Consider the following 17772-nt stretch of genomic DNA (forward strand, 5'->3'; position numbering starts at 1 on the left):
ATTTAGGTTAGTCTTTCACAGTCCAATCCACTTGCTATGTAGCTTGGAAGAATTTGGTAACGTGCCTCTGAGCATATGGTGAGTGGTGGCAACACCTGCAATCGGCCCAAATAATAGAAAGAAGACATGTGCTGTGCTGATCTTGTTTTAGCAGGGAGGAAGCAACATTATTAAGACAGTTGATATAGTTCAGATAGTCACTTTAAATGTCTGATTTACTTTGCAATTTTAGTGACGTTTTCTATAGGAAATCATTTTCTTTTGTTTCTGTTTCTGTGAATATGTGAAATACAGCAACACTTTGCAAAATTTATGCTAAAAAACACTCCAAAAATAATTGTGGAATAATGACACTACTATTCTTCAGAATAGTCTCCAGTGGACATCTGGAGTGTCTCAGTTTGCACAAGATAAAACAGTGGGAGGTGAAATACGTTCTAGCAAAATTCTAGGTGTGCTCTATGTTTTTAATTGACCGTGCCCACCTTGCCTTAAATGAAATGGTTTAAACATAGCAGGCTGAAAACATGCATCCTCTTTTTTCCAACAGCTAGAGTCATTGCTGAAGTAGCAACATATTGGAATCAGACTGATTTTACATCAAACTGCAGTTTCAGATTCAACTGTTAATGCGCCCAAAATAGAAATAGAACGTAGAAATAGAACAATAAAAAGGCTTTGAAATTAATAAAAATAAATTTGACACAGATTTCTAGGATGAATAATGAGGGAAATAAAATTTTCTTGTTTAGATTCTCTGTAGAAACATGAGTAACACAGGAAAGAGGCAAAGTAAGAAGAACACGAACAAACATACAAAAATATAATTCTTCATCTTTGGAGATGGCAGGTGTTGCCACCACTCACCATGTGCTCAGAGGCACATGTTACCAAATTCTTCCAAGCTACACAGGAAGTGGATTGGACTGTGAAAGACCAACCCAAATTGTGTTTGCATTTGACAAATTTGTAGGGCAGTACAATATCTCCAAGAGGAGGTCGGGTCTCCTGCTCCCCTGATGCATTCACTATAGCTGCCCAATTTCCCTGCTTTGAGTGTGTGCCTGGTGTTGGGTCAGGGAGACAGAGTGGGGATTCTGTTGGTGTACCGTCCTCTCTGCTGCCCAACAGTCTCCCTCCCTGAGCTGGTGGAGCTGGTCTCGGTGTTGGTGTTGCAGTTCCCCAGGCTGATGGTCCTGGGTGACTTCAACATACATGCCAAGGTTAGACTCACAGCTGTGGACTTCGTGGCTGCCATGACAACCATAGGGCTGTCTCTAATATGATCTGGACCAACGCATGTGGCAGTACACACACTTGATCTTGTGTTCTGTTCAGGACAGGAAGAAGGTGATCTGAGGGTGGAGGGGTTCTTAGTGACTGTTGTCATGGACAGATCACCACCTGACAAGGTTTAGACTTTGTGCCCCCGGTAACCTTCACAGGGGTGAAGCACCGATTAAGATGGTCCACCCCCGGAGCCTCATGCATCCAGATGGTTTCCTGAATGCTCTGGGGGATATTCCCAGCATGGCTGGCGATACTGCTAAAGTCCTGTTCAATCTCTGGAATACAGAGATGACCCAGGCAGTGGACACTATTGCTCCAAAGCGCCCTCTCCCACCAGGGAAGGCCCATAATACACCTTGGTTTACTCAAACCTTGGGCCTGATGAAATAGCAGGGATGACGGCTAGAGCGACGATGGAGAAAAACTCAGTCTGCTTCCGATCGAACACAGGCTAGAGCTCATTTTCGAGCCTATCATGAGGCGGTGATGGCGGCGAAGAAAGTGCACTTCTCTACCACCATTGCGTCTGCTCAGTGTTGTCCGGCGATGCTTTTCTGGGTGGTCTGGGGTCTTTTGGGCTCTGACCCTACATTAGGCCCTGAGCCCTCAGTCGCTCGCTGTGACATGTTTGTGAGGCACTTTGCAGATAAAATTGCTCACATTCGGACTGACTTGGACCCTCTTTAACTACAGTTGTGCCAGATGTCCTCGAAGCTTTCTCTGGTCATTTTTCTATGGATACTTTTCAGCTTGTAAAGCCTGAGGATGTGGACAAGATTCTGGGAGAATTGAGGGCCACTACTTGTTCCCTTGACCCTTGCCCATCTTGGTTAATCAAATCTGCCAGAGGGGGAGTGGCTGACTGGTTGGCATATTTAATTAACACCTCCCTAAGGGAAGGTTCTATGCCAACATTGCTGAAGGAGGCTGTGATAAGACCTTTGTTAAAAAAGCCTTCATTAGACCCTGCGGATCTTAACAACTTCTGCCCAGTCTCTAATCTCCCCTTTCTGGGCAAGGTGATTGAGAGGGTAGTGGCTGCTCAGCTCCAAGTTTTCCTGGATGAATTGGACCATCTAGACCCTTTTCAATCAGGCTTCAGGCCTGGTCATGAGACAGAGACTGCCTTGGTTGCCCTGCTTGATGACCTACACCGTGCATCAGACACCCTGTTGGTGCTGCTGGACCTTTCGGTGGCCTTCGATATGATCGACCATGGTATCCTTCTGGGCTGTCTAGCTGGGATGGGATTGGGAGGCACTGTTTTACAGTGGCTCTGGTCCTACCTGACGGACAGGACCCAGGAAGTGGTGCTGGGACACTACTGCTCGACCCCCTGGCCGTTGACCTGTGGGATACCACAAGGTTCCATTTTGTCTCCCATGCTCTTTAACATTTATGTGAAACCGCTGGGAGAGGTCATCAGGAGATTTGGAGTACAATGTTATCAATATGCTGATGACACTCAGCTCTATCTCTCCCTACCACCTGATGGCAGGGAGGGAGTGCTGATCCTAAACCAGTGCCTGGAGGCTGTGAAGGGCTGGATGTGGGCTAACAAACTGAAACTTAATCCAGACAAGACGGAAGTACTGCTGGTCAAGAGAAAAACTGCACCAGGGACAGGGTTGCAATCTGTTCTGGATGGGGTTGCACTCCCTTGAAGGAGCAGGTCCACAGTTTGGGAGTCCTCCTGGATCCTGCCCTGCTGCTTGAATATCAGGTGGCTGCAGTAGCCAGGAGTGCTTTTGGCCAACTCAAACTGGTCTACCAGCTGCGTCCATTCCTGGAGGCAGTTGACTTGACCACAGTGACACATGCATTGGTGACATCAAGGCTTGATTACTGTAATGCACTCTATGTGGGGCTGCCTTTGAAAACGATTTGGAAATTACAGTTGGTTCAAAATACAGCAGCCAGAATGTTAACTGGAGCATGGCGCAGGGAGCATAACACCCCTGTGCTTTATCAACTCCACTGGCTCCCAATTTGCTTCTGGGCCTGATTCAAAGTGCTGGTTCTGACCTTTAAAGCCCTAAACGGCCTTGGACCAATATACCTGAGGGACCGCTTACTCCCATATGTACCTTCCTGGGATTTAAGATCATCTGCCTCTGGTTTCCTCTGCATGCCTGGAGTGAAAGACGTTAGACTGACAGGCATGCCAGAGAGAGCTTGTTCAGCTGTGGCCCCCAAGCTTTGGAATACCCTACCCCAAGAAGTCCACTCTGCTCCCTCCCTGATGGTTTTCCGGAGACTTCTGAACGATCTTGTTCCGGAGAGCCTTTGGGAGGGACCGAAGGTAGAGCCTGACATTGATTTTATGCCTTCTATGTTAAATTTTACCCTTGTAGTCCCCTTTAGTACCACTCCCGTGTGTGAGTGTGTGTGTGTGAGAAACCAGTAAACTGTGAGTTGAATAAGTTGGTACTGATTTAGTATATGGAAGGAGACAACTTCAAGACATACATTTCCATCCGTGGAGATGATTGCTGAGGGAGGCAGGGGTTGTTCCTCATTCTGACCCTCTTTGCTTTCTGGGTGCCACACCTGTCAGGGGCTCTTGTCAGAAGAAGAGCTAGCCCACCTGGAGCAGGCATCAGCAGTTGCCACAGAGGTCACTAGCTCCATCATGCGGCTGAAGCTGGAAGTAGAAGAGAAGAAGAAAGCCATCACGTTGCTACAGACAGCACTGGTGGGTGACCAGATCCTAATCCCTGGCAGGTCTGCATGTGCTAGAGAAGAGGGAGGCTGTGTCACAAGGTGTGGCAGGGTCCAGGATTTAGCTGTGTTGTGTGGGAGGTGCATGGATTTAAAGCCTGAGCAGTCAAAGAGGCTGAACAGTAGCCTTCCTCTCAGCTCGGGTTTCTGCAGTCTGGTTTGTGAAGCCATACTGAACCATCAGTATGAGAAAAGGTAGAGCATCTTCTGCAGAAGATCACAGGTTCAATTCTTGGCATCTCCAGGTAGGGACTGGGAGAGACCCCTGCCTTGAAACCCTGGAGAGCTGCTACCAGTCAGTGTAGACAGTACTGAGCTAGATGGACCAGTGGTGTGATTTGGGATAAGGCAGATTCCTGTGTTTCTTTATATGGGCAGATCCTTTGCCTGAGAGGCAACATACTTGTGTGTGTTTTCTTTTTGTTTCTTCTCTGTTTTGGGGGGATTTAATTTGACTGACTGCATAACCCAACTCGTCCTTAATATGCCCTGGCTATTGTCTCGTGCCTTGGCAGGCACAGCAGCGGGAGCTGACTGTGCGGCATGTCAAAGAGACAGAGAAGGAGCTGAGCCACCAACTGGCATTGCAGAGGGAACAGTATGAGGCAGCTATCCAACGACACCTAGCCTTCATTGACCAGGTAATTTCCTCCTTTTTCCTTTTTGCAGATGGAAAGGTGAAGAAATTATTTTGTCCCTCCTGCTTGCAGCCCCCTTCTCTGCTTCTCTTGCAGTTCTGGCATATCTACCCTTTACCCTCTCTGTGTGTCAACTAGTGTAATTCTGGGCTAGGATGGTGAAGGGAAGGGGCTCTGCTTCCATTTGCCACTGAGAAAAGGTGGCAGCCTGAAAGTGTGCGCGCTCTGATGAACAGTTAGTATGCCATTATATGGAATGCAATTGTTAGGGTGTGCCATAACTTATCCTCCCTCCAGCTGATTGATGATAAGAAGGCCCTGAGTGAGAAATGTGAAGAAGTGGTGACCGAATTGAAGCAAGTGGATCAGAAATACACGAAGAAAATTGCCCAGATGCAGGAGCAGCAGGAGCTGGTGAGAAATGTCTTTTAGAATTTTGGGTGAGAGAGCTACACAACAGCTAGATAAAATATCTGAATGGTTCACATTTGGTTCTCAGACAGGAACCACAGGAAAGCCATAAGTGATTTTTGATACCTTCCAGAGAGCTCCATCCTGATCAGCCAAGATGGGAGCTACAGAATGCTTGGGTGGCAGGAGCGAAGGCTGGCTGAAATATAGAAGTTATTTTGTTTTTCACATACACAGTGCCCTGTGTATAGGTAATTGGTTCCCTTCTCCTTTTGTATGCAATACAATGGGGAAGGCCTCTTATTATACCCTAACAAACCTGACTAGAAGAATCTCCACTAAACCCACCAGAATACTTTCCCCCCTTTTTTTCTATGCTTGGTTGTCTGGATATGCCTGAGGGCTTGGTCTGTCTGCTGACACTCAGGTATTTATGTGACATGTTATATTTGGAGCCACCCTTCCCCTTCTTTAGCAAGTGGAGAGTGATTTCTAATATCTTATGCTGTGCACAAGGCAATTGATTTTCAGCAGAATGAGAGATGTTTGTATTTGGAATAAAGTGGAGAGTCAGTTATGACTGAGAATCTGTAAGTAGAGCTTGGTTGTCCTCTTAAAATAAATTCAGCTCAGCCAGGCATTCTAGGGTAGCAGGAGCAATGACAAAGTGTGTTTCTCTTGTTCTTGTTGTGTCTGGAGATAATGTGATCCTTCCTGGGTCAGTGGATTCACACTGAAATGACTGGAACAAGAGTGCCCAGGTGCAATAACAGTTTATTCTGCTTGTTCTGGACTGTAACTTATCTCTGCATGAAAGTGGGTAAGAATTAGCCTTAGGTACTAATGCAAGTTAGAGACTATATCTTTTTTAGTGCTGGTTCTAATGAGTTCACATCAACACTGCTTTCTACAAGGGCATTTGTAGCTATTATGTTACCATTCCCAAACCGGTGCGCTTATCCTAGGTGGATTTGCAGAATCATCCCTTCCATCCTTTGTTGTTCATCCCATTTGGAATGAGCTTCACTATCAGAAGCTATTCAGTCCCATGTTACACTTGTCCCTTCTTAAAAGCAGAGACTCACCATGTTGGTTTCCTTTTACCCATAGCTATAAAGTTTCTGGGAAAAGGAAAGTAAGAGATTCAGAGCTTTGGAATTAATAAACTGAACTGGCACAGCCCTTCTCTCATGGCTTAATAGCTTGTAGCACTTACCAAGCAGAGATCTTCAGCATCAGTGGCCAACCAGCTATCTATGGGAAGCCTCTGCTTGACTCAATAGGACTTTGGTTCAGCTGCAGCAAGGCTATTCTTAATTTTTATCTGTGGCAATTAGGTAAAAAGTGTACCATAGCATTGGAGTGGGAGAGTGTGAATTTTCCTGGTAAACTCGCCCACATAGCCTCACATTGGGTATCATCAGTCTCCTCCAGCCCAGGCAGGAAATCTCTCTTGTTAATTTGCATGCTCCTCAGCGTCTCCTCAGTTTCGTTTTCCTGCTAGCCCGAGCAGACGCTTTTCTCTGCTGCTCCATTTGTTGTTTTTCTGCGTTGTCTGTTAAGCTTTCTTGGTATTTCCCCTCAGGCGGTTTTTCTCCCTCTTAGCTCTTCCTTTTATCTCTCCTTCGTCCTTATTCTCCTGGCTTTTTCTACAAAAAAGAAAAGGCACTGTTCCTTCAGCGTCTTCCTCCCTTTGTCCTTTCTATCTCCCCCCCTTCCCTGCTTATGGGTCCGGCAGGAAAAGCGAAGGAACCCGTGTCTCTCAGGAGCCAACGGCCTCGAGGCAAAGCAGCAAAGGCGACGGCCAACTCAGCAAATTCCTCTGTGAGGCTAGCGGACTGCCCATTCAGGGCTGCTGCCGCGGCGCTACATCAGACACAGGAGACTATCCTGGCTGTTCTCCAAACCAGGGAGACGCTCCCTGAGCCGGGAGGGAGAGCCATTTCCCCCCCCTTACCTTCCAACCACAGTGACCATTCTTTCCCTATCTCAGATGTGGAAGGCACTACCATCGATGTCCACCAGCCCCCCCCCCCCGTGGATCACGTGAGTCAAACACAGGATGAACTACCTGCAGAATCACGTTTTTTCACTCCTGTGGAATTATTTCAGCCCCTTCCTTCCTCATCAGTGGCTGCAGAGGCGGCATCACATACTATACACTTCAGACTCCCTTTGTCTCCAGGCTTTGTGGAGGCCATTAAAGAGGCACTCGGCAAAAGGGCTGGTTCACGAAGGCATTAAGTCAAAAAAGCATAGACACCGTTTGCCTTCTCCGTCTTCTTCAAGTTCGTCATCCTCCTCACCCCAGGAAGACATCCAAAAAGTCCCATACGAAGGCCAACAAAGCTACAAGCAAGGCCTCGCCCCCACATACCTTTCCTGGCGGGGGGGCACCTCAAGTATTCACCTTGCCAGGTGGGAGGTCTTGCCCATGTCTCCAGTGGGTGACCAGCCAGTCAGTAGTCCACATTGGGATCTAGCAGACCCAGTGGTTCCCCCTCCAGATATTTCTGTGCTCTCTGAACCCACGCCTAGTGTGGTGCTGGAGGGGGAATATGGGCAGTGAAGTTCAATGTCAGACCAGGAGGGGGAGCCCACACCTACCCCTTGCCTGTTCTAAGTGCAAGTTTTTTCCCCTCTGTTTCAGGAGGTTGTTTCTACGATTTGGCTCAAACGTTCTGATCACCCTTCTGAGGAACCACCCCTTAAAGGGGCAGCAGTTCTCCCTCCCTTGGAGATCACATCCAAGTCCATTCCACTACTGGACTCATTCAGAAGGCTGACCATAGCTGAATGGGATGCCCCCTTAACCAGCAAAAAGGCTACTGCCTATGCCCATACTTACTATCGATTAGAACCGGGGATGGAAGAATTTATTCATCTTCAATCTGTGGATCAGCCAGTCATTAATCTTACTACTGGCGTTTACTTCTCTAAATCTACAGATGCAGTCCTTAAACAGCGGGGGAAAGGAAGGTGGAAATGGCCCTCAAATGTAATTATGCCTTGGCCAACTTGATTTACAGGTGTGTCATCCCTATCTCCCTGGTGGCAAGGGTTTCACTTCTGTGGCTTTCTCAGGGCTTGGCTGATCCAGATATGGACGTGGACAAATTATTCACCTTACTGTCGAAGTTGATGAGGGCCCAGGAATTTATGGCGGATGCCTCCCTGGATGCTTTGATCTTCACGGTTTGGAATATGGCCACCAATGTGGTGGCTCGGAGGGCCCTGTGGCTCATTGGAGTGTAGACACTACTTCTCAGAATAATCTGGCCGCAGCTCGCTTCAAAGGACTTAACCTGTTTTGGGAGGAAAACTTGAATAAAATTTTAGTGGAGACTAAAGATAAAAGGAAGGCAATGCCTTCAGCCCCCAAGAAAGAGGATAAACATTTTAACATGAAACCTTCTTATTCCTTTCGTCCGCAAAGGGGGGGGTTTCGTTACAGGGACTTTTGTCGACAAAGGCCAGCGTGGAACAGATCTCGTTTCTCCAGAAATCCAGCCTTCCCCATTCCCAAGCCAGGACCCAGCCAACCCCAGCAGGGGAATAGGCTCTGATGCCAGGACCCAGAAGGTCGGCGGCAGGCGGCAGGATTTCACCCAGGCCTGGCAGCAGACGACCTCAGATGCATGGGTAACACAGTGTCTCAGAGGCTGAAACTAGAACTCTCCTCTCTCCCTCCTCATCACTTCTATCCCACCCCGGTCTCCAACAATCGGACCAAAGCTCACAACATGACTCAACAAATAGATCATCTCCTATCAGCAGGAGCGATAGAGCCCGTTCCAGGGGGAGAGGAGGGCAGGGGACTTTACTTCCACCTGTTTCTGGTCCCCAAGAAAGGGGGTGGGGCCAGGGCAGTTTTGAATCTTCGGTCTCTTAATCAGTATGTTCGGTACAGGAGGTTCCGGATGGAAACCTTAAAGTCCATCCTGGAGGCATTGCACTTATGAGACTTCATGGCTTCCATAGACCTCAAGGAGGCATATTTATATGTCCACATTTTTCCAGGCCATTGCAAATTTCTCGGTTTGCTTATGAGCAGAGACATTACCAATACAAGGCCATGCCTTTTGGGCTTGCTTCAGCACCTTGTGTGTTCACCAAGTTCATGATAGCATTGGTGGCACACCTCAGACAACGAAAGATACACATTTACCCATATTTGGACGACCTCTTGATCCGGTCCACGTTCCTGCTTCAGACACAAAGCAACATTCAGCAAACCCTGCTCTGTCTGAGCAATCACGGATTCCCCATCAATGTTGACAAGTGCCACATAGTGCCGTCCCTCTGTCTGGTTCATCTGGGAGCGTTGATAGGCACCTCCACAGGGATGGTCACACCTGCACCAGACAGAGTTGCCAAGATCCAGGCCACAGGCCAGACTCTCATACTACACAGAGGAGTGGATCTGGGGTACCTAGCACATCTACTCGGCCTCCTGATAATCTTGTATAGACTTAATTCCATCGGCCAGAGCGCATACCAGACAGTTACAGTGGCTTCTGCTTCCCCACCAGGAGCCAATTGCAGCCAAACTTTGCAAGTGGATTCGGCTGCCTGCAGCTCTCAGACAAGCTCTTCAGTGGTGGTTGTCCCTCTGACACCTCCTGAAAGTTCCACTCATTTTTCCCCATTGCATCCAGGTCATGACAGATGCCAGCTTTCAGGGCTGGGGTGCCCACTGCGTACACCTTACGGCCCAAGGGACCTGGGGCATGGGGGAGAGAGGGCACAACATAAATTGGTTGGAGCTCAGGGCAATAGCTCTTGCCCTCAAACAGTTCAGGCACATACTGCTTCACAAACATGTCTTAGTTTTCACCGACAACATTTCAACCAAATATCATTTGAACAAACGAGGGTCCAGATCTCGCTCTCTCCAGCTGGAAGCGAAGGGCATCATGGCATGGGCGGAACGGAACTTGGCCTCTCTAACAGCACAACACATCAAGGGCAAGGAGAACGTGACGGCAGACTTCCTCAGCAGACGGCAGATTCACCCGGGAGAATGGACTCTCAGCAACAGCACATTCCACCTGATTCAGGTCTGTCTTGGGTCTCCGGTCCTCGATCTCTTTGCATTCCATCTCCATCACAAGACCCCTCGCTTTTACTCACGGTACCAGACTCCAGACGCTGAAGGGACAGATGTGCTCAACACTCCGTGGCGTCCTGGTCTACTCTTCGCCTTCCCTCCAACTCCTCTCATTGCAAGAGTACTTCAAAAGGTCAGGCTAGAACAGTCAGAGCTTATTCTCGTGGCCCCTCAGTGGCCCAGGAGGGGGTGGTTCTCCGAACTCCTTAATCTAGCTCTGTCTCCACCGCTACCACTCCTGCTCTCCACCGATCTTCTCACACAGGGTCCCATCAACCATCCGGATCCCGGGTGGCTCAACCTAGCCGCATGGAGATTGAGCGGCAGCATCTCTGCAAGGCAGGACTACCGCTAGCAGTCATAGACACTGTGTTAGCATCTAGACGAGCTTCCACTACCAGGATTTATGAAGCAACGTGGAAAGCCTTTCTCAGGTGGTCCAAAAGGACAAAGGTGGATTTTACCAAGCCAGAGATTTCAGACATTTTATGTTTTTTACGGGACGGTTTAGACCAAGGGCTTAAGCCCAATACCTTGAAACATCAAGTAATGGCTCTGGTGTTGGTTTGTTCCAGGCCGGGACAGGTGGCACTCTCAGGCCACCCACATGTTAAACGTTTTCTCCGAGGGGCAACCCTACTTTCTCCGCCCACCATTCACAGGTTTCTTTCATGGAACCTCCATAAGGTGCTCAATGCTCTCACTAAACCCCCTTTTGAACCCTCTGTGTCCCTACAATTACTGTCATTCAAAGTAGCTTTTTTGGTGGCCATTACTTCTGCCAGGAGAGTGGCGGAACTCAGCGCGCTGTCCATCCAGGGCGATCTCTGCATTTTTCATCTGGACAAAGTTGTACTCAGGACTGACCCTTCGTATATCCCTAAAGTCAATTCCACCTTCCATATGTCTGAGGAACTGGTCCTCCCTTCCTTTTGTCCTAACCCATCACATCCATCTGAAAAGTTGTGGCACAACTTGGACGTGCAGCGAGCACTTGAAATTCACATTACACGCACCAAGACATTTAGGTTGACTTCTAGTCTGTTTGTTTCCTTCCATGCCTTCGCCATGGGAAAAAAGGCCCAGTCGGCCACCATTGCCAAATGGATCAGGGCTTGCATTTCATTAGCTTACGAATCTCAAAAGCTTAGGCCTCCTAGTCATATTTCAGCTCATTCCACTAGGGCAGCCACAACTTCTGCAGCTTTAGCCACTGATGCCAGCATTGCAGAGATCTGCAGAGCAGCAACCTGGGCAGTGCCATCTACCTTCACCAGACATTATAAAGTCAATGCTTCCGCTGAAGCAGCCTTTGGACGGCGTGTTCTCCAGTCAGTCCTATCTGTATAGTGAGCGAGCTTGCACCTTCCCACCCGACAACTGACTTAGGCTCTGGTAGGTCCCAATGTGAGGCTATGTGGGCGAGTCTGCCAGGAAGATGGAACGTTGGTCACTTACCGTGAAGGGTCTTTTCCTGGCAGACGAAGCCCACATAGCCACACCTCATCCACTCACTCTGTCCACGCATAGGTTCTTCCTATTATATGTTACGCTGTTTGTTTTTCCTGTGTGAAGGTTTGTTCTAAGGTTTTACTACTCAGGTCCACAGGCTCTTAGGGCTGGGCCAGAAGGGAAACTGAGGAGACGCCAAGGGGGATAGGAGGAGGAGCATGCAAATTAACAAGAGAGATTTCCTGCCTGGGCTGGAGGAGACGGATGATACCCAGTGTGAGGCTATGTGGGCTTCGTCTGCCAGAAAAAGACCCTTCACGGTAAGTGACCAACGTTCCATTCCATGCTTCTGTCATTCTGTAGCAGGGTGGCTAACCTTTTCTTGATACATACTGATACATGGTCAACCCTCTGGGGGCCACATGTCAGAAATGTTAAAGTGGGCATGGCCTTTTAAAAAGCATTTTTAACAGACAAATCTGGGAATAAGGGTCACAAACCTTTAGGCATCACAGAATCACAGCAAGAGACGTGAAGTCATGATCAATAAAAATATCTTAATTTGAAAATGGACACATTTTGGGGGGTGTAAAAACATTTTGGCATCACAGTATCAGCGGGGCATGTATGGTAGCATTATAGTTGTAATTAAAATGACAATTATAAAGAAAGAAAGAAAGAAAGAAAGAAAGAAAGAAAGAAAATATTTGACGGACCACTAAATATTTCTGTATCAGCAGGAGATCCATTAGAGCAGTCAGGGTTTGTTTGTTTTTACTTAATTTTTTTAAAATAACAAATTTTGGGAGGGAGTCTTGAGGGACCACAAAAACCCTTGGGCTGTATGCAGGCTGTGATTTTAGTCACCCTGTTCTATATGATCATCAGCATTAGAAGACAGCCATGACTGTCTTTGTGGCTTAGTTATCAGTTGGGGGGAAACTAGGTGGACGACATCAGTTAAGGATTTGTATTGACCAAGCTGCCTAAGCCAAGGAGGCTCCTTTGCTTGCTTTTGCTCTTTGTTATTTTGGCACACCCTTCCCAACAAAAGTTGCAAGCTTATCAGTGCTTGAATTAGCCTCACTTTGGGAAACACTTTGAACAGACACAATAACCCAGCTGCGCCAGACCTTGCCATTTGTCAGAACAAATGATGAGTTTAAGGCACCATCCGTATGCTAAGGTATATCCTGTTTTCTATTCCAGCTGTCTCCTTGTGCCTGTTTCCTAAGACTCTTTATTTCACACTCCTTTACATTTCCCTCTGTCTCTCACCTCTACCTCTTTCTCTTTAGGTTTGGCGCACTCTTGGCCCCCTTTGTGAGGTAAACCTTTTCTGTGCATGCTCTTCAGCTTCAACTTTTGTCTCTTTCATCTATCTGGATCCTGTTCATGCAACTAATCTTGAATTCTTTAGATCAGGTGTGGGGAACCTCCCACCAGCCTCACCCAGGATACCTATCAGTCAGGGTTTATGAAAGTTGTACTCGGGCAACTTCTGGAGGGCTCACAGGTTCTCCACCCCCTGTGTTAGGAGGTACCAGACCTGTTCTTACCTTGGAGGTATAGGTAGGGCAGGTGTTGCAGCTTGAGGCAAAGAGTTCTTCCTTAATAGTGACATGGTCTAGATGTCTGCTTTTGTGGTCATGTCAGATGCCAATCAAGAGTGGAACTACTCTTCAACACTTGTCTGCATTGAACCGAACAGCCTTTTGGTGAAGCTATCTATGAAGTAAAACTAATCAAAATTCCTGAAGTGATTATGCATTCTTTACTGCCTCCACACAAATATTTTGGAGAGCTAATGGGCAGACCCATCTTCAAAACTCCACTCATTCATACAATTTAGTGGTTAGTCTTATACAAGAATAGAAACAGATGACAGGTGGTGGTGTTTTTTCACAGCATTGAAGGTGGCTTGAAAGAGGGATTGCTGTTCAAGATGTGTATACACATCCCACTTTTACCTCTGTTAAACAAATCTTGCAAGTTTCATATAGTTTCAAAATTCTGCAAAAACTCTTTGAACAAAGATGACAGTAAAACAAATAAAATGTGTGTGTGCATCGTGGAGAGCAAAACTCTTCTCAATCCATGTTGAGCTCTCTAAGTCTCAGTCCCTATCTTGCACTTAGCAGGGAATAAAGCAAGATGGTTGTTAGCATCAGGGTGAGAGCAATGTGTCACTGCAGCTTTTTTAGAACAGACAGTGGCATTGTCCTTCAAACAGTCCCATCATTTTGCTGGGTCTAAGAAGCCAATGAGCTTCAGTGATTTGCTAACAGGATTGCAAACTAGAATATTGAAAATGTGGGAAATTGAATTAGGCTGCAGTCCAGCCCCTAATCTGGTGCAGCAATTGCAAGTACTCTTGGATGAAACAGATTACCTTGACCCATCCCAGTCTGATTTCAGGCCTGGTTATGGGACTGAATCGGGCTTGGTCGCCCTGATGGATGACCTTTATCGGGAGAAGGACAGGGGGCGTGTGACCCTGTTATTCTTACTTGATCTCGCAGCAGCTTTTGATACCATTGACCATGGTATCCTTCTGGGCCGACTTGGTGAGATGGGTATTGGAGGAACTGTTTTACAGTGGTTCCAATCATATCTCCAAGGTTGCTCTCAGAGAATAGCATTGGGTGACCTGTCTTTTGGCCCCCTGGCAGTTGTGCTGTGGGGTGCCGCAGGGTACCATCTTGTGCCCCATGCTGTTTAACATCTATATGAAGGCCTTGGGAGCAGCCATCAGGAGATTTGGGACGAGGTGTCAGCAGTATGCTGATGATACCCAGCTCTATTTCTCTGTAACATCTGAATCAGGAGAGGCCATGCAAGCCCTGGACTGCTGCCTGGACTTGGTGGTGGGCTGGATGAGGGCCAGTAAACTGAGTCTGAATCCTAGCAAGACAGAGGCACTGTGGGTTGGTGGTTCCCGAGTTCGGATAATTGGTCAGTTGTCTGCTTTGGATGGGGTTGTACTCCCTCTGAAAGAGCAGGTCAATAGCCTGGGGGTGCTCCTGGATCCATCTTTGTCGCTAAAGGCCCAGGTGACCGTGGCTAGGAGTGCTTTTTACCAGCTTCGGCTGGTAAGACAGCTGTGGACGTTTCTGGACTGGGATAGCCTGACCACTGTTGTCCACACACTGGTATCCTCCAGGCTGGATTACTGTAATGCGCTCTATGTGGGGCTGCCCTTGAGGTTGGTCCGGAAGCTGCAGCTGGTGCAAAATGCGGCGGTGAGACTGCTCACTGGGGCAGGGTATCGCCAACATGTCATCCCGCTGCTGAAAGAACTGCACTGGCTGCCCATTTGCTACCGGGCCAAGTTCAAGGTTCTAGTTTTGGTGTACAAAGCCCTATACAGCTCAGGACCAGGATATCTGAAAGGCCATCTTACCCCTTACATACCCAGCCGATCACTGCGCTCTGCAAGTGAGGGCCTTCTGCAGATACTCTCTTATCAGGAGGTTCGTTCTGCACAATATCGGAAACAGACCTTTAGTGTGGCAACACCTACCCTGTGGAATTCCCTCCCTTTGAATATTAGGCAGGCGCCATCTCTGCTATCTTTTCGGTGCCTTTTGAAGACTTTTCTCTTTCAACAAGCCTTTTAAGTTGAGACCTATCCTAGTCTGCGTCTGTGTTAGAATTGCTTGTTAATATGTTTTTTTAAAAATAATATTTTCAACCCTTTTTTGAAAGATGTTTTTAAAAATGTTTTTAACGTTGTTTTGTTTTAATGTATTTTAAGGTCTGTTTTTATGATATTTTAAAGTGTTTTTAGCGCTTCTGTTTGCGCCCTGGGCTCCTGCTGGGAGGAAAGGTGGGATATAAATCAAAGAAATGAATGAATGAATGAATGACTGATCTGCACTTGGAACAGGGGGTATAGGAGTCAGCAGAGGTGGCCCTTTGCTGGCAGGGTTGGGGGAGCTCCTCTGCCATGCAAGCCCCTGTTGCCACTGCCAAGCATGCTTATTTTGGAGCTACTGCTGGCGATGTTTCTGCTGGCAGTAGTTGGCCCAAGATGCTGAAAAAGAGCATTATGAGGTCAGGGCAGAGCTGGCGAGAGCTCCTGGATCCTTAGCTGGCCTGTTTGCTGGAGAGGGCCCCAATGAGACAGGCTGACACAGAAAAAAAGAAAAACTACCAGTGCCCCCAGATTCTGCCTTAACCCGGCTCCTCCAGGTCAGATTCTGCCCTGACCTTGAGGAGCCAAATGTGGCAGTGGCTCTGCCACTGTGAACAATCCCAGGGCAGGGTTACGATTGCTCTGCCCTTTGATATTTAAAATAAACTATGTATATTTATTTCTTGATACCTCTGCCTGATATCTTGGATTGCTGCTGCCAGTCAGAGTGGGTAATACTGGGTTAGATGGATCAATGGTCTGATTCAGTTTAGGGAAGTTTCAATATACTTCCCGCCCCCCGCCCCCCATTTTATGACTGAAATATTTAGGTGTCCTAATTTTGTTACCTGAGGCAAATGCAGTGGAGAGCTAGAAAAAATAGTAGTAGGGAGAAACCTTGAATTGCTGCTCTGGGGCAGAGGTTGCAAAGGAATATGAACCCTCTCCTAGCTACTAGAAGCTCAGCCCTTAGCCTCCCTCCCCCCCCCCCAATATTTATACCTTCAGCTGAAAGCACTGGACCACTCTTCTTTGCACTAATGGCTAGAAATCTGCTTTTTAAAATTTGGGTCACTCAAGAAATGTTGTCCTGCACCAGATTTCTTTTTCTTCCTTTGCACATATATAGCCATAGAATATGCCCAAACCTGCTCATATACTTAACCTGTGTGGAGGTGATGGAGGTGCACACTCTCAAATTTACTTCTGTATACACTGTTGTTTCTCTTGTTGGATAAATTGTCGATAGCTCTGAAGGAAAACTCCGTACAGGTTCTCTTTGTAAGTTTGTTTGGTAGAAATCCAAGCAAAAGAGCTGCGGGAAGGCAGTGCTATATAGGGTGTGTACCTTCTGCTTTCTCAGTATAGAGGGGACACTTCATGACTGCCTGGGCAGTTTGATTGCAAAACAGTGTCAGTTTTTAATGAAGATATGTCTGATTTGTGTCTTGCATTGTTTTCCTTCTTTCCATGCAGGAAATTAAAAAGCTGAAGGAACTAATGAGTGCCACAGAAAAGATCCGTCGGGAGAAATGGATTGATGAGAAAACTAAGAAGATCAAAGAGATCACTGTTAAAGGTACTTGTGGACTTGCTACAATCATGCACAAGGAGTGGCCTTTTCAATAGTGGGACCACAGAACTGACTCCTGTTAGTACTGATGCATCCCTTCTCCTTCAATGGAGCCAATACTGTATCTGATGGGAAAGTGACATGGGGCAGGAGGAATTGTTCCAGGTTTACAGTTCAAAGAAGCTTCTTTAACAATATTACCAGGGAGCAATTTTTTTAAAGGAAAAACTAGGATTTGACTCTCCTTTTTAAGCAGGGGTTGCCAACCTTTTTGGACCAGAAGGCACATTTCAAATTTTGAGAGTGCTGGGGACACCAGACACAAAATTGCTGCCATGTGGGCATGCCATAACACATAATTAGAGAGTAGTCATGGTGAAGCTTTCCCCCAATTATATTTCCATACTAGAAAAGGCTTGACCTGTTGAATTTCTGCTTGCCACACAGCTGTTAAAGGCACAAGAATCCTCTTTTTTCCCAATGCCAGTCCTAAATCAAAGCCTAGGTTGCCATCCTGTATCCTCTTACGTGGAAGTAAGCCCTGTTAAACCCAGAGACTTGCTTTTTGGTAGGCATGTATACCATCATACTGTAAGTTAACTATACAGTAAATTCTTCATGAGTCCCTGAACTTAGCTCCTGCAAAGCAGGAGAGATGCCGAAGTCTTTTCACGAAGTGTTCACATTTGCCTTTTCTCCCACAGTGTAGTAGTATTTGCAGAAAATAACATCTAGGCACTACCTGATCCAACACAGGAAAGACGCGTCCTACTTGCAAGGGAAAAGGATGGGGAAATTATGGAGATTTCAAGGACCAGAAATAAGACAGAAGCAGAAAAAGTGCACAAAAAGGGAGGGGAAAACAGAAACTCTTTAGGACCCCAGGGATTCCTATTGTCAGATGTCCCGGCAATTCAGTTATCAATCACAGCTATGACTT

The 17772-nt window shown here is 47.1% G+C and overlaps 1 protein-coding gene across 6 annotated transcripts in view; it reads left to right on the forward strand.

The window, feature by feature from the left end:
* Positions 1 to 17772, forward strand: part of CEP131 (centrosomal protein 131) — a 60253-nt gene that overhangs the window by 26424 nt on the left and 16057 nt on the right. For 5 of the 6 annotated variants that reach the window (XM_061615761.1, XM_061615762.1, XM_061615760.1 and 2 more), the window contains exons 14-18: positions 3848 to 3985; positions 4527 to 4652; positions 4947 to 5063; positions 12921 to 12950; positions 16736 to 16838. In XM_061615761.1, the coding sequence (XP_061471745.1) occupies positions 3848 to 3985; positions 4527 to 4652; positions 4947 to 5063; positions 12921 to 12950; positions 16736 to 16838 (514 nt within the window). The remainder of the gene's footprint in view (positions 1 to 3847; positions 3986 to 4526; positions 4653 to 4946; positions 5064 to 12920; positions 12951 to 16735; positions 16839 to 17772) is intronic. The other variant, XM_061615765.1, reaches the window with a different exon arrangement.

This window comes from Rhineura floridana, chromosome 3, assembly GCF_030035675.1.
Source record: "Rhineura floridana isolate rRhiFlo1 chromosome 3, rRhiFlo1.hap2, whole genome shotgun sequence".
Lineage (NCBI taxonomy): Eukaryota > Metazoa > Chordata > Lepidosauria > Squamata > Rhineuridae > Rhineura > Rhineura floridana.